Consider the following 17,595-nt stretch of genomic DNA (forward strand, 5'->3'; position numbering starts at 1 on the left):
AATCATTGTCGGTTCAAAGCTACCTTAAGTTTTAAATATCAAGATTTTTTAGTCGAGTACCTTAATTAACCATCCATTCGACCATCGACTCTCTAACTTCGTAATTTGGCGGTAATGGTTACATTCTCACCTGGAGAAGAGTCTGGGGAGCATCGTTTTGTTTTATAATGACGAGCATCTTTTAGTTTTACACTGACGAAATATAATATAATAACAATATGATGAAGTCTACATCGCTTTTAACATGGTACGACTGTTTTTTTTTAAGAAATTGCTTGAAATCCAGCTTCCTAAAAGGCGTCTGTAAAAACATTTTGTTGCTCAAACACACATATAAGTTTCTATTGTCTAAAGTGAACATCGTTTGCTGAACAATGTCGCAAAAAAGGTCGAGAATAAACAAAACATAATAAAGTGACAATGTTGCGTTTGTTTTGAAACGAGTTTGTAATCTATGAATGAAGAATCGGAAGGATTAAAAAGCCAACTTTTGCTGTTTGCGGTTGCACAGACATATATAATATAAAGTCGTTATGTTTTTAAATACATACATACATACGAGTATAATCATATCTATGTCCTTACCGGGGTAGAAAGAGCCAACAGTCTTTAAAAGACGGATAGGCCACGTTCAGCTGTTTGGCTTAATGATAGAATTGAGATTCATATAGCGACAGGTTGCTAGCCCATCGCCTAAAAGAAGAATCTCAAGTTGATAGGCCTTTCCCTAAGTCGCCTTTAACATCCATGGGAACGAGATGGAGTGGTCCTATTCTTTTTTTTTCCATTATCCAATATAGATTGGATTCATCTGCAAAGGTCGCGGAGATAAGACGGTAGTCGTTTTGTATTACCGGTCAGAGGAGGATGTACACGCAACGACTATTCCATTTGACTTCCGAATCCGTATTAGACCATGTTTACACAGTTACCTAAATGTGCAGGCTTCCTCACGATGTTTCTCGCCAAAGAATGAAGATTCTCTTTTATTTTACGCTTCTACTGTTGACTCCATTAAGACTTTACCTCCTTGATCACAACAATTATTCCATTGACAGAAAGTCATCGTAGAAAGGCGGCTTCCGGCGGAAAACGTCCATTTTGTGGCCGACGATGAGCGTGCGACTTCATTTTTTTGCTTCCACATCGCATGTGCATCCTTGAAAATGTTTTGATGGCACACATTAATGGGTTGTCCCACAACGTTAATACACTAGCTGATATAAACCGGCTGAACTAATAAGGTATTTTGATACCCTCGTTTTACATTGTAAAGATGTGATATGTAGATACATACTTATGGTCACGTCTATATCCCTTACGGGGTAGACAGAGTCAACAGTCTTGAAAAGACTGAATGGCCACGTTCAGCTATTTGGTTAAATGATAGGATTGAGATTCAAATAGTGACAGGTTGCTTGTCAAACGCCTATAAAAGAATCCCAAGTTTGTAAGCTTGTCCCTCAGTCGCCTTTTACGATATCCATGGGAAAGAGATGGAGTGGTCCTATTCTTTTTTGTATTGGTGCCGGGAACCATACGGTGTCATGTGCTTTTGTTTTATTTTTTGTTATATCTTGTGTGCATTGAACACAAAGTTTTTACTTACAATGTTTTAGATTTCAATTTCACAGTTAAACCTGTACCTACTTTTTTTTTTTTTTTTTACGTGTGGAAAGACCTTCGTCTACCCGGCCGGCTACGGGAAGCCGGACGGGTTATGTGGGGCTTGAACCCACTAAAACCACACGGTGCCATCGCCTACCGCTTCATTGCCAGGAGTGTGAGCTGCCCTCGCTCATATTCCTGACGCGGCGGCCGCTTCCACGGCGGCCTCGGCTCGGCCGCTCTCCACGGAGCGGCCAGCGGGGTGACCCGTCGGCCTTCAATTCTACCCGCTAGGGGAGGGCGCGCCTGGCAAACCTGTACCTACTGTGCCAATTTTAATGAAAGTTAGCACAAAGTTTACATTTTGGAAGAGAACGTAGCTACTTTTTTTTGGTTATTCTTACCTAAAGGAAAACTAGGAATTTTAACCTAAAGCTGTGTGGAGTTGCGCGCGATAGCTAGTAAATTGAAATAAATGGTGAACTTTATTCATCTTAAATTGAGTAATGATATGTAATGATTCTTTTGTTTGAATTTTATTAACATACATTCTAATAAAAACTTACCAAGAATCAGACAATTGTATAATGATAAATATTACAAAATTTTATTTCGTTTACTGTATTTCAACTTGACAAGTAGTAGTATTCTATATGTAGGTGATAAAAAGCTCACTCGACCATATGCTGACGCCCTGTGGCGCAGCGGTAGTGCACGTGTCTGTAACAGAGTTGGTCCCGGGTTCGAATCCCGGCCACGGCATGATGAGAAAAGAACTATTCCTGATTGGCCTTGGTCTTGGACGTTTATCTACACGGTCTCTCAACAGACCTGTTACTGTTATTATAAAACATACACGTAATATTTCGCGCAAGTCTCGAATTACTTCAAGGCTAACAGTCTGTGTTTGTCCCGTATATATTTATTTATTTATTTAATTTCAATTAGGATGTTACACAGCCTGCTAGGTATTTATGTTGAAAGAGAGAGTATATATCAAGTATGTATATGTATGTAGGTTTATGTATGTATTTGTGTATGTATATGTATGTGGATATATATGTATAGGTATATGTGTAGTTTACATATATTTATCACTTGTTACCTATAATAAGTATCTATGCTTCTAAATCCAGGAGGTGAGGCCTGGTGTCTTGTGTGACAGGCTATTTCAGCCTATTTCAAGCAACAGTCTTCACGAAATATCTAGCTTAAGATAAGATTGATGCTATGTACTAATGTTACTTCTTTGTGTATTTTTGTGAAGAAATAAATAAAATTTTTTTACTTTAGAGAGAGTTTATATGGGTGCGTTAAATATATACCTACTTTCGTCTATTATATGCCAATTAATTAAATTTTCTGTGTTAAGCTGATTCACTTTCTATAATTTATTAGCATAAATTCGAGTTTTCGTACTACACACGCCGAAACTGGTTACAGATTAAAGCGACCATTTATTTTTACCCCTGATACAAAATAAGTGTTCCATTATAAGATCATAAGGTAATATTCTTACATGTTTCCCTGTAGTTTTGAATTATATCACTCCATCTTTTAGTGAATGTCGTTAAAGGTGACTAAGGGAATAGGCAAATCTATTTATAGTGCAGCATTTACCATCATGCAATGCACAAAGGTTGCGGAGGTCAGACGCGAGTCGCCTCGTGTGAAATTCAGGATCAAGCGGTCAAAGTTGACCCCGGGCTCCTTTTTAGAGAGGTTATAATGTAACCTAGATTTTTATTCATATCCTACTATAATATTATAAATGCGAAAGTTTGTGAGTATGTCAGTATAGATGTTTGTTATTCATTCACGCAAAAACTACTGAACCGGTTAAGATGAAATTATGTATGTAGCTGAAGACCCAGAATAATATAAAGATTGATAGGGTTTCCATGCGGACGAAGTCGCGTTGTTTATACATATATTATAATTTTAATGTATATTTATTAAAATTATGGTAGCAAAGTTCTCTGTCAGACCCAATGGTTGACTGGTAGATAATGCTTCTATTGGTCTATTTCATTTGTATTTTGTACAATAAAGTTTAAAAAACCTAACCTGAATTATCGCCAAGATAAAGAAAGGCCTTGTATCTTCTTCAAAAGCAAGCGGTTCAGACTCGAATCCCAATAAAATGGTATAACCGAATTCGGAATACACTATTGATGCCAATCCTAATTAAATTTAGGAATTTTTGAAAAAACAAAGAATCAACAAAATGAAGGACAACAACTGATTCGCGTATTTCTTACGCAGCGTATTGCTATTGCAATTTCCCGCGAGAATGCTGCCGGCGTGATGGGAACCCTACTTAGGGATCAAAATATATATTTAACAATCTTTTTAAGTTTATAAATAAAAAAAAGATTTTGTTTTTATATTATTAATTAAAATTATAGTTTTAACAAATGAATTCTGAATTATGCACAAATAATATATTTTGTAAATTTTAACTGAATCAAAAACTTATTTTTTTAAGAAAAGTTAACATTATAAAGGTACAGGTAAAGGTAGGCGATGGGTTAGCTATCTGTCACATTTTGAATCTCAATTACATCATTAAGCCATTCAGTCTTTTCGAGACTGTAGGCTCTGTTTACCCCGCAAGGGCTATAGACGTCATTCATTCATAATGACCAACCTAGTTAAGTAATTGAAAAAAAAAACTTTTTAAAATCTATACTACTATTATTAAGCTGAAGAGTTTGTTTGTTTGTTTGAACGCGCTAATCTCAGGAACAACTGGTTCGAATTGAAAAATTCTTTTTTTGTTGAATAGACTATTTATCGAGGAAGGCTTTAGGTTATATAACATCACGCTTCAACCATTAGGAGCGAAGAAATAATAGAAAATGTGAAAAACCGGGGAAAATTATTCACCCTTGAGGGCTTCAATGATGCCATGATGAAATAACTATTCCACGCGGACGATGTCGCGGGCACACTAGTGATAGATAGATAGATAAATTATTCGACAATGCTACAAACACAAAAAATATATATCTAACAATAACAAATCCTTAAAAAAATATTAATGAAGTCGGTTTACGCACAAACTTATTTCTTGTTATTATTACACTTTAATTCAAGACAAATCAACATTAAATCACAACAGCACTTCTCGTTTTGTCGTCGGTTGAAACATAGCTTTAAGCTTATATCGGCTTTCATTACTTGACGGACTACTTAGCCCGCTGACTGTGAAAGTTTGTATCATTCGGCTGTTACTCAATAAAAGAAAATGTGTGAATCCCATATGAGATCCGTGTATTTCATTTTGTACTTATTAAAATTTAATTCAAAATTTTTTAAATTTATTTTGAATTACAATTAATAGTGCTGTGTAGCGCCCGGCAATTTAGAATAGGATATATAATTCACATGGATATCGTAAAAGGCGACTAAGGGTAAGGCTTATAAAGTTTGCATTCTTTTTTGAGCGATGACAACCTATCACTATGTATTTGAATCTCGATTCTATCTTAATGATAGAATCGATAAATCGATAGTCATATAGCTGAACGCGGCCGGTAAAGTTAGTTTATTAATTTGGGTGATAAATATACATACATACATACCATCACGCCTGTTTCCCATTGGGGTAGGCAAAGACTATGGATTTCCTAACACACCTCTCCCGCTTCCTCCACACTCATTACTCTTTTTGAGCACATTACGGATGGTAGGTACCTACTCCTAACATCTCCCTTTCTCAAGACATTCTGACTGACAAATATTTTTATGGTATTAGTTGCTCTCGTGTACGAAAATGATAAAATTATTTATATTTTCTCTATTGGCACCTGCTATCGTGCTAAAGGTAAGGTGTCATTCAAGGTGCGTTCAATTAACAAGATGTAGCGAACTACTCTACAGACTTTTTATTTAGTTAGGTCAAATGTTTGAATGCTTTTTTGTATTTTCGTAATTGTCACTTCATTTTGGTTCATTAATATTAACGCTGCATCGGGGTACTTACTCATCATCATGATTACTTATTATTTTATAGTTTTTAGTTAAATGTAACGAATTAGTATCTAACAAATAAAATTAAATATGTTTTTGTAAATTCAAACTTTAATAATAGTATCTTAAAAAAAACACTGTTTCTTTCTTATTTTAAATTTCTCCGTCACTTTTTTTTTCTAATTTTCATATTTTTTTTTTACCGACTGCAAAAAGGAGAATGTTCTCAATTCGGCCGTATTTTTACAAGTCACACTCACTGTATTTGGTACTTTTGCCACATTTTCGATCAAACACCACATTTTTTATCATTATCCTGGCAATTATCCTGTCGGTCTACGTGATAATATGTATGTATAATTAATTTAAATTCTTCTTACTATAATCAAAAATGTAACTGAAAAAAAAATTTACACACTACATTGTTTCTTGCGATTGCCACCCTTTTTCCGCTATTCCGGCACTGTCTTCCTTGACGAAGACCTTGGGAGAAGCCCGGGGTCCTCCTAAGCCTTCAATCTAGTGTCAACAAATCATGTCATTTTCCTTTTCCACGTCAATAATACTAATAAAACAGTTATTATTTTGCATAGTTCAAATTCAAAATTTTTATTCATTATTATAGGATACTTTATATCGCTTAATAATTGTCGTAAAACGTATGGTTTAACAACATTGGTTGACGTCAAATAAATTACTTAAAACTAAGTTTACTGCCGCTACCAAGGCGTCAGCGCAGAAGAAGCGGTAACAAACTGCACGGCAGCATTTTCTTCAACAACGTCAACTTCACAATATCAATTAAACTTAGAATAGAATGTGGATGAAATCTAATTCAGTCGATTAATTTTTATGCTATATATTATATAAATGCTATATAAATATATTTTATATATACTCGTATTTGTACGCCACTTTGGCAAAATACAGAGCACCTTAATTGTATTGACATCTTTGTATTTACCTGTATTTACAAATAAATTATTTTGATTTGATTATGAATATCACTTACCATGATCAAGCCAATCCGATAACACTATCACTGCACTACTACAGCACACATTACATACGCCGCGAGCGATCTACTCCAGCGGCGGCACGCGACTGACTCCGCGCAGAGAGAACAGTGTGAGGTGAGTGTGTGGGGTAGTGTGCGCACGCGGCGATGTTCGGGACGCTTTTTTAAAAGCTTTTATTTTAATATAGATGACATTGAGTTGGCCTTAAAATGTACTTACATACATAAATGGCCACTTTAGAAATCATGCTGTCCCTAGGTACTAACATAGTTTGTAAGCATTAGGTACTAATAAAAATGAGTCCTTGTTACTTATATAAATAAAATTCATTCATTCATTCATCCGTACTAATATTATAAATGCGAAAGTCTGTCTGTCTGTCTGTCTGTCTGTCTGTCTGTTCCTCTTTCACGGCCGAACCACTGAACCGATTTTGATGAAATTTGGTATGTATATAGTTTAAGACCCGCGTTCAAACATAGGCTATTTTTTTTTCAAAAATCGACCCCCAAAAGAGTCAAATGGGGGGTTGAAAGTTTGTATGAAAATCATCGTTCCGCCTTCACGCCTGAACCGCTGAACCGATTTTGATGAAATTTGGTATGTATATAGTTATAAACCCGCGTTCAAACATAGGCTACGTTTTTTTTCAAAAATCGACCCGCAAAATAGTCAAATGGGGGGGTGAAAGTTTGTATGAAAATCATCGTTCCGCTTTCACGCCTGACCCGCTGAACCGATTTTGATGAAATTTGGTATGTATACAGTTTTAGTATTTTTATTTTAACGTCAACAGAAATTTATAATCTGTGAAAATGTCACCTGTCTAGCTAATACGGATCATGAGACACGCCTGGTGACAGGAGGATGGGTGAGCGGACAGACGAACTAACAGACAGACGGACACCGAAGTCGAGTAATAGGGTCCCATTTTTACCCTTAAGGTACGACGGAACCCTAATAAGTGTTAATTTTTGATATGCAAAAGATTAGAAAATTTATTCCTTCAATGAATAATTTGTTTGATAATGTAGTAATAGATGGCGTCACCATGTAATGTAAAAGTCGCTATCGTTTGTCGTTCGACAATCAATAAGACTTCTATGATTTTGAAAGCATTTTTACCCTCAGTTAATAAGTTGTTGGTCGTTTCGTATTCATGCTTGAAGACGTTTCGTTGTGTTTTGTTCATTTGTATTTAAAATATATTGGTTAGTAAAAAATACGTGTCAGTTGCGGAAAGCGGGATGGCACTAAATAGGATGGGATGGGACAGGATAGGAGGACTGGATGGAGCCGGACGGGACACAACAGGTTGTGACGGGACGGAACAGAACGAGAAGAGACGGGAGAAGCCATATGAATTTAAATCAAATATAAACTTAAAACAGTCCCGCACGATACGGGATTAAAACATGGGTGGAATTTTATGTCGTATCCTTAAAATCTAAAATACATTTGCGCGGGCGAAGCCGCGGGCAAAAGCTAGTCAAATATAAACTTAAAACAGTCCCGCACGATACGGGATTAAAACATGGGTGGAATTTTATGTCGTATCCTTAAAATCTAAAATACATTTGCGCGGGCGAAGCCGCGGGCAAAAGCTAGTTCATTTATAAAATCAAGCCTCTTTCCCGGTGTGGTAGGCAAAGACTACAACTTAGCACTTGCCACGATCCTTGCATACTTCTTACGCTACATTCACATTCATAACTCTCTTTATGCAAGCTCGTCGGTTTCGGGTACTCTTGACCTGATTTTTGCCAGAACGTCTCCGATTTTATCAAACTGTATGAATGAATGAAAGATTTATTTGAAATAACTGAATGTACACAAGCTTCTCAAATACATAACATAAAATAAATAAAATACATACTCGTACTTGTATATGTATCACGTGTATAGGGGACGGTCGGGCAATGCGGGCCTTAAGGTTTACCAATAAAAATCTTTGTAAATTAATAGATTCTAATCTATTCCTTACAAAGTAGACAGTTCTAATTGGCCTAGGTCTTGGATGTTTATCAATATAAGTATTTATTAATATAGTATCGTTGATTAAGTAACTCTTAACACAAGTTTCCAACTTACTTCGAGGCTGCTAACTTAATCAATTTGTCCCGTATATATTTATATAAACAACTAATAGTAAAATAGAAACTAAAAGTGAGTTATGGAATTTCTAGCTGTTTGTCTGTTGTTTGTGCTCGCATCACGCGAAAACTATTGGTCCGATTTGAATGCGGTTTTCACAGATGTATTTGACTTGGTCCAACCTAGAAATTTGTAGAAAAGATCCCACACCCCTGAAAATCAATATTTTTTCATCTGATGGCGGACGAAGTCAAAAGCTGGGGTAATAAGAATAAAAATTGTGAAATAAGAATAATTTACTTACACCTAAAACAAGAAATAAAATACTAACAAACGTACAAACACACTAATACTAATGTAAATACTGCAAGGGAACCTGTTTGACCATATTGTCTATGTAGTTCAAAGCAAAATTAACTTTACTACCTCCATAGAGAATAGAAAATTGTGTGTCAAATCTGCTATGTTTTCATTCTCATAAGCTCACTGTGCTTCGTTTGAAAAATAGACTTAATTGTAATGGCAATAAGCTAACTTTTTGAATAAAATACTAAATAAACATTATATTTGAAGAAGACGAGAAGAATGTGCTTTCTCGGCGTTAAACTTTGCAAATATTAGAATAAATTACACTACGGCATATCTCACATTTCCTTCCTTGGAGAAATAGACAGAGCCTGATGTTAAAGAAATTAAAAAAAAAACATTTATTTTAATAATGAAAATTGCCCGCGACTCCGCCCGCAAAAGATCCCATTAGTTCCCGTTCCCGTGGGATTTCGGGAAATCCTTTCTTAGTGCTCCCCTAGATTACATAAGGAACCGACATTCCAAAATTCAAGTCCCTAGACCCAGCGGTGTGGGCTGTCCTTGTATGTCAGTCAGTACCGGAATAAAAATTGCTATACTCTCGTATAAAAGATTTCAACGCGCCTTTTGAAAATGTACAATTATGTATGTAGGAAGTATAATTATAAAGTTAGTTATTCCTACAGGAGATAGAAAGAGAAAAGAGGAGAAAATAAACAGTTAAAAATCACTATATTATTCCAAATAAAATTAAGAACCTTTAACAATAAAAATTATTTTTGACATATCTCTAACAAACAACATCATGGCAACCTTTGCTACTCGTATGGCGTATACTAAGAAGGTTGCCTGCAATGTCACTGAGTAATAAAATAAACAATTGCTAAACCCCGCTATGAAAGATTTCAACGAGCTTTGAAAACTAGCCCGCGACTTCGTCCGCGTTAAAATAGTTATTTTGGGCATCATTGAAGCCCTCAAGGATGAATAATTTTTCCGTTTTTTTCACATTTTCTATTATTTCTTTGCGCATAATAGTTGCAGCGTGATGTTATATAGCTTAAAGCCTTTCTCTATAAATGTTCTATTCAACACAAAAACAATTTTTCAATTCGAACCAGTAGTTCATGAGATTAGCGCGTTCAAACAAACAAACAAACTCTTCAGCTTTATAATATTAGTATAGATATATAAATAGTTTTATTACGTTACTAAAAAAATACTGATTGACTATATTATAAAATTAATAAACAAATACATACTCCAACTCTTACGTTACTAACTGACTAACAGAAAAGTGTACAAATGTAGGAAGTCTCTGCCTACCCCTACGGGTAAGAGGCATCATGACGAAAAAGTGAGCAGCTCCCTAAAAAAAAACAACTTTCGACTATGCTAATATTCGCCAAATTCTTGACAACCTGCCGCACCACTCCCACGCAGAGAAAATTGTTTATTGTGTGCACAGAGCAAGAACACCGGCCGCCGCTGCTTCGCCGCTCTGTGGGCGAAGTTACGTAACTTTAGGAACATACATACATATACATACATACATATACATACATATACATACATACATACATATACATACATACATACATATGGTCACGTTTATATCCCTTGCGGGGTAGACAGAGCCTACAGTCTTAAAAAAGACTAATAGGCCACGTTCAGCTATTTGGCTTAATGATAGAATTGAGATTCAAATAGTGATAGGTTGCTAGCCTGTCGCCTAAAGGAAGAAGCCCAAGATTATAAGCCTATCCCTTAGTCGCCTTTTACAACATCCATGAAAAAGAGATGGAGTGGTCCTATTCTATTTTCTATTGGTGCCGGGAACCACACATAACTTTAAGAACCTCTTCTCGGCTTCAGTGGCGCAACGGTCACGAGGTTGCGGGTTCAACCCCCACATCTGTGAATCTATTCAAGAACTGCAGCCCCACAAAAATCAACAGTACGATGTGAGATATAGAAAAGATACAAACCGAATAAATATTTATATGCCTCGTAGATGCCGTAGACGTCGTACCATGGCTGTCGTAAAAGGCGACTAAGTGAAAGGCTAATAAACTTGGAATTCTTCTTGTGGCGATGGGATTACAACCTGTCAATATTAGTCATATAAACAGAGCCAACAGTCTTGAAAGGGTTGAAATACCACGTTCAGCTGTTTGGCTTCATGATAGAATTGAGATTCAAATAGTGACAGATTGCTAGGCCATCGCCTACAGGTATATATATAAATCTTTTTAAAATCTCTCATATAAATATATTAATCTGAACAATGTATTCTCTCGTCCACATTCTATTCTAAGTTTAATTGATATTGTAAAGATGACGTTGTTGAAGAAAATGCTGCAGTGCAGTTTGGTTACCGCTTCTTCTGCACTGACGCCTTGGAAGCGGCAGTAAACTTAGTTTTAAGTAATTTATGTGACGTCAACCAATGTTGTTAAACTATACGTTTTGACAATTATTAAGCGATATGAAGTATCCTATAATATCTAATGAATAAAAATTTTGAATTTTAATGTTTTGCTTGATTTCAATGATGCCTTTCCCTTAATCGCCTTTTACGGCATCCGCGGGGAAGATATGGAGTGGTCCTGTACGTAAGTGACAGAAACCACACGAGAGCCGTGTTATTTTGCTATAGAAGTCGGTTTCTTCACTGACCATTCGACCACAGAAGCTCTTAAATCGCCGGTCGTCAAAATCGCCCCTTTGAGAGAAAGCAGTTGACATATATGCCGGTTACTGGTTTGTTACGCAATGAAGGCAGTGTTTCAGACGTACTTACAAAAATACTTCCGTTAATTAGTGTTTGCACGATGTTACGCATACGTTGGATTTGGGACACACAAATACTTTCCATCTGAGTGATTTTTTTTACAAAACAGGTACAGATCCTTCTGCTTCTTATTTATGAGCTAGCACTTATTGGTGGAGCTAAGTGGAGCGTATTCAATTAATTTTAATTTTTTGTTATTTTTTTTAATTTGTTGGTAAGTATGTGTGCGTTTCCTTGCAAAAAAGAAAAAAAAAACACTCAAAATCAATTCGTGGACGTCGTATTGAGAATAGGAAACTTAAGAATATTGTTCTGACTGGTATTTCAAATTTGGAACGCGGCATAACGAATCATAGTCAATGACATCACTTGTCACTTTTGGCGCGAACCATCATGTCGCCATAACTTTTTTAAAATATAGAAAGCATGAGGTTTTCCGGTACACAGCCACTTTCGATGCCTTTATTTTGCAAATATTTTAACTCGACACACTTTGTTCTCGGCGTTTTTGAGTCAGAGTTCCTTGTTACGTAAGAAATGATGTCATCTGATTCATAACTCTTGGTTTTGGTAATTTTCACTTTTTATTTTAAGTTCAAATTAATATTTCACGCCAGGTCAAAATTATGGTACAAGTGAAGGTCATTTTCTAGCTCAACACTCCCACTAACTACGACATAAGGTAAAAGCACCTATTACGGAGGTATTTCGCAACATTTGAAAGTAAGAAGCAAAAATAAGCATAAGTAAGTATTTTTAAAGGTTCCAAACAAAATTATTATCTAAAATGGAATTTAAATTTTGTATTGCTGTTGAGTCTAAGTATCCTTTCATGCGATTTCTTATTTAAAAAAAATATTTAAAAAGGCAGGTCGATTTTCCCTAATACGGAGGTATGATTTTGGTCAGAGCCTATTACTGCGGTAGACGGCTCCTAATACGGAGGGTAAGAAAGTACATTAATTTAGGTTCCGTACAAATAATATGTATAAAAATAATAGAAATGGGTAAGTACCTTTATTGTAAGTTTTTCGTTCATTGACTATTTAATTACATTATTTCACTTTAATGAAATTAAAGATTACTTTGAATTTAAAGTATATTATTTATTTAAAGTATATATATGTATATATTATTATTTAGTGTTTTCTACACGCGTGTGTATAGCGTTCACGGATTTAACAATATTAAAAATGCAGGTTCATTTAGGAATTAAGTTTTATTTTTTATTACAATTAGTTACTTTGGCTAAGAAATAATGGCGAACAATAACAATCATCTAAAATCTTTCAAAAATCAACACTTCGTAGAGGAACAAAAAGTAACAATAATGAAATATTTATAACATCAGTCTTTCAAAAACTAACACTCCGCAGAGGATAGTAAACTGTAACTAAAAGTTTTACATATTAAAAAATATTCACTTTAATAATGGTAAGTGAACTTAATATAAGATACCTAAGTAAAGTTTAGGGTCAATTCAGGCTGCAGTTACAGTGGTCGACAGCAGCCCGAAGAGCATTTACAGCTTCGGAAGAATTTTAAATGTTCGCTACTAGACTAGACTAGCTTCGCTTCAAAACTGCTGGCTGTCGTCAGCAACCGACGCCGCATCAGTCACCAACAGTTTTATTTTTTCGAGCGATTACTGGTCTATAAAATAATGAAAATAAAGTTTAAAACTCTTTTAAAACTTGCGTCAATGCTGCCCGCTGTCACTGCTGCCTGAATTGAGCTATGCATAATTTAACGTGAATTTGAAACATAATTATTTATTGAGCAGTTTGTGAATAAATATTTAAACAGAATCATCTGAATCAAAAAAGCAACGGCGTTTTATTTGCTCAAACCTTGCAGTATTATTAGTATCAGTAATATTAAAAATATCGTCACTGTCAGAAGAGTTTTGGATTGCAATATTATTATCAATGGTGTTAACGTTGTGTATCTCTTTCTCTATATTTACATTTTTTATTTTCTTCATTACACTTTTCATTCTCGATTCTTTTTTTTTCTTTTCAGTCTGTTCTTGTTTTATCTTTATAATGTTTTCTTTTTGTTTTTTCTTTTTTAATGCCTCGGATTTTCTCAGCTGTTTATTTTTTTCTTTTTCTTGTTTCTCTTTGTCTAACCTTCTTTGGTGTTCAATAAATTCTGCTGCAGTAGCTACAGTGGGAGTAACCTTTTTAGTGACCTTTTTGGTTTTGGGAACATTCTCGGTCTTCGGAAAAAAAAATGCATTCTTGAAAGGTGTATGTATTCCTTTGAATGGGGTCGGCGGTGTGGCATTTTCAATAACTGTGGGCGTTTGAGTTTTGCTTGTACCAGGCATTACAAGGGTATCTATTTCTTTCGAATTCTGGTTGTCTGTTAGCGGTTCTTTTTGCGTTCTATTTGGTTGTCGTGTTAAGGAAGAAGAGCAATCAACTTCAAGATCTGCATTTTCTATTTCAGAATGTGATGGAGCGTTGCTTAATTGAGGAGTCGATGAACGTAATATTTGTGGAGCATTTTCTTCTGTCACTATTCGTATTTTTTGTGGTGGAGTAACTTCTGATAATAAATTTGGATCAATTATTTTTATCAATATAGGTGAATCAGCCAAATAAGGCGTTGGTAGAAGAGAATTTGCTTCAAATGGTTTATCGGTTGTTGGGATCGCATAAATTGATGACAATGATAGTTGTGTTGACTCTAGTATGGTAGTTTCTATATTGTTAGCTTCTTTATCAATCAGTGGAGTTAGAATACGATCCGATCTAATATCAAAGTTTAAAACATTTTCGTCGACATTATTGGTAAAAGTTGTCTCCCCAATATTAAGAACAGAATCGGCTTGATCTTCAAATATGCTCTCCGATGATGTAAGACTTATCCAAAATAAAAATAGTTTTTCATACGTGGGATCACCTGTCCACTGGTTGCCAGCCTCTTTAAAAGATTTCAAGGTATCTTGTGATAGTCGGCTTTCAAATTGTTTCTTGAACTGGGCATTGCTATCTTTATAATTGCGCATTGATATCATTTGTTGAGTATTTAATAGGGTATTTTGATTGGCTTCAGATAGTTTGTCTTGGTGTTTCTTCACTTTTGACAAAAGTTTATCATAATCAATATTTTGCTTATCAAACGGATAGAGACCGCAGCATTTGAATCCGCTTTTTATTGTTTCAGGCTTCAGGCTTCTGTCAAAACATTTTTGCACTTCTCTAGAAAAATCTGTGCGCTTAAGCTTCCCATAATTATTATTAACCCTGAATTCCCTGACAATATCCCTCCAAGTCCCCTTAACGGGTCTGAAAACGGCGACATCAAGAGGCTGTAAGACGTGCGTTGAATTTGGGAGCAAAGCAACTAGCACAATTCCTTTTTCTTTGCAAAAAGTTGTTAAAGGCAGTGATATATGTGAAGTATGACCATCTAAAAATAAAACAGCGGGCAATGTTATTTCTTGTTGTCGAAGCCATGGGTAAAAAACGTTAGCAACATATTCGTAGAATGACTCCATGTTCATCCAGCCTGATTCTGTGTTACCAACTCCCCACCACGAAGGAACCGTTGACTTGATGTTATTAGGCAGCCTCTTGTAAGGAAATAGAACCATTGGCGGAGCTACATTACCATCTGCTGACACATTGACTAATACAGTCAAACATTCTTTTTCGTCATTTGCAACGCGATTATATACTCGTTTACTACCTTTTTTTACCAAAACTTGCTTGTCTTTTGGACATAGAAAAAACCCAGATTCATCACAGTTAAATATACGTTTTGGGTCTTGAAAAACTTGTAGCATATCGTTTTCTTTAAAATATGATTCTACTCGATCAAACCACGCTCGCAATGCAGTCTCTGTGACTTGGTTTCTACTTGTTGGAAGATTTTGTGACACACGTTTTGACACTGCTGGATGTCGTTGCATAAAGCCTAAAAACCATTTTTTGCCTGGAACTCCATCTTTAAACGGATTAGGGCGCTGCAGGTTTTCAACTAACTTAGAGACAGTGTGTAATAATTGATCTTTTGTCACTGGAAAGCCGCATTTACCAAGGTAATGGATCCAATCAACTATTTGCCTCTCTTCGTTTAGGTTAAGTACTGGTTGCTTACCACAACGTTCATTCTCGTAAAGCTCATCTCGTTTACTCCGTAACGTGGTCTCTGGTACATTATATTGTCTGGAGGCTTTGTAAATACTCATACCTTGTCGAATTGATAGAAGTGCTTCAGCCACTTGCGCATTAGTATAACGCTTGCGTTTCTTTCTGTCCATATTGTCTATGAAAAGAAAAGAACAATTACGTAGATTGCATTAATTGATATTAAAATATTTAATTATTTCAATGTTTTTGATATTACAAAAAAAAAACTTTATAAAAAATAAGAATCAGAAAAAAGACGATTTTTTTATTTATTTACGAAACCCTAAAATCTTGTGATTTTCTGTTTAATTAATAAAGCCATAATAGGAAACCATATTACCTAATACAGAGTTACCTGGAAATAACTACCACCGTGTTAGGAAAACTACTCGTGTTTTTAATAATGCTAATTCTGACCCATCAAAATTCCGATTAACAAAAGAGTGTAAATTTTTAATCAAACGACAACTATTTTGTGGCTAAGATGTGTAAAACTGAAGTAACAGTTATACACAGGATATTATTTGTGATAAATTAAAACACACCTCTCAATTTTTACCCCTCCTAAGAAACTAACATTTTGTACTCAACAGTTTTATTATTTAACTAGATTTCTAATTGAGAACACATACCTCAGAATATGGTTATTAATTTATGAGATTAATAATTATTTCAATTGAACTTGTAACTAATTCAAAAACTTAATAATTTGAAAGTTATAAACAATTAAATTTTATCAGTATTTTTCCTATTACGGAGTTATACCACCGAGTTAGGATTAGTCTATAAAATTCGTATCCTATTACGGCGGTATTTTATTTCTTATTTTTTGGGTAAAAACTGAGTTACAAACGTAAAACAAGCTATTTAATTTAAAAATTTAAAAGTAGGAAAATGCTATAAGTTATTCATAAACAAACTTGAACGGCCTATTAATACGAAAAATTGCCTTTGTAAATATTAGTGTACTTACTTTTGTTGTTCCGCGTTTGTATGAAAACACCTGTCCCGTCGATGCCGTGACACAGACTGATTGATTTTGTTGTGTTGCCAATGTGTTGTAGTTGCAAATGTCAGTTAAGTCGTGACGTAATAAATTTAGAATAACACATTTGCGTTATGATGTACTTACACTGAATAGAACAGGAATAAAACTAAGAAATATAAATACCACCGTAATTGGAAGCGATTTTGACTACCGCCGTATTAGGAGCTTTTACCTTATATGCAGGCAGACTATATAGCATCGGTGGTCATGTGTAAAATACATGATGCGGGTAGAAGCACAAGTTCAAATCCTATCTCTACTTCTACGAGTTATGTTCATTACTTTATATGCTTACTGATGCTCTCACAGTGAGAGAATCATCGCGAAAACAGCCGCACATTCAGGCAACTAGATGAACCATGATCCAATATGAGTTAGGTACCCCTGCAAAGGTTACATACAGAGTTCAGCCGGTAATCGCTTCGTGTAAAACCCTGACCGATCCAGGTCAAAGGCGCACCCCGGGCTCCGTTTCTTCGAAGAATTCACTTTCGCATACACGTCACGGTAGCGATTGAAGAAAATTACACAACAGTAGTATAAAGTTACTAACCAATATCAGTTCTCATAGTTCAACTTGACGTAATTATTGTCTCATGTTTGGAG

At 35.3% G+C, this 17,595-nt stretch overlaps 2 protein-coding genes across 2 annotated transcripts in view; both read right to left on the minus strand.

Annotated features, from left to right (window-relative positions):
• Positions 1-6,681, minus strand: part of LOC106138095 (uncharacterized) — a 30,761-nt gene extending 24,080 nt beyond the window's left edge. The window contains exon 1 of the mRNA XM_060952469.1: positions 6,596-6,681. Coding sequence (XP_060808452.1) covers positions 6,596-6,598 — 3 coding nt within the window. The 5' untranslated portion in view covers positions 6,599-6,681. The remainder of the gene's footprint in view (positions 1-6,595) is intronic.
• Positions 6,682-13,607: 6,926 nt separating this feature from the next.
• On the minus strand, positions 13,608-17,160 carry LOC132903545 (uncharacterized). The gene is made up of 3 exons (XM_060952111.1): positions 16,915-17,160; positions 13,932-16,077; positions 13,608-13,611 (listed from the first exon to the last, which is right to left on the minus strand). The coding sequence occupies exons 2-3, from the start codon at positions 16,070-16,072 to the stop codon at positions 13,608-13,610; spliced, it is 2,145 nt and encodes a 714-aa protein (XP_060808094.1). The 5' UTR covers positions 16,073-16,077; positions 16,915-17,160.
• Positions 17,161-17,595: the final 435 nt, after the last annotated feature.

The sequence above is a fragment of the Amyelois transitella genome, chromosome 28 (genome assembly GCF_032362555.1).
Source record: "Amyelois transitella isolate CPQ chromosome 28, ilAmyTran1.1, whole genome shotgun sequence".
In the NCBI taxonomy this organism is placed as follows: Eukaryota; Metazoa; Arthropoda; class Insecta; order Lepidoptera; family Pyralidae; genus Amyelois; species Amyelois transitella.

Coding starts and splice junctions, on each gene's coding strand:
- LOC132903545 (XM_060952111.1), bottom strand. CDS start 16,072: ATGGACAGAAAGAAACGCAAGCGTTATACTAATGCGCAAGTGGCTGAA.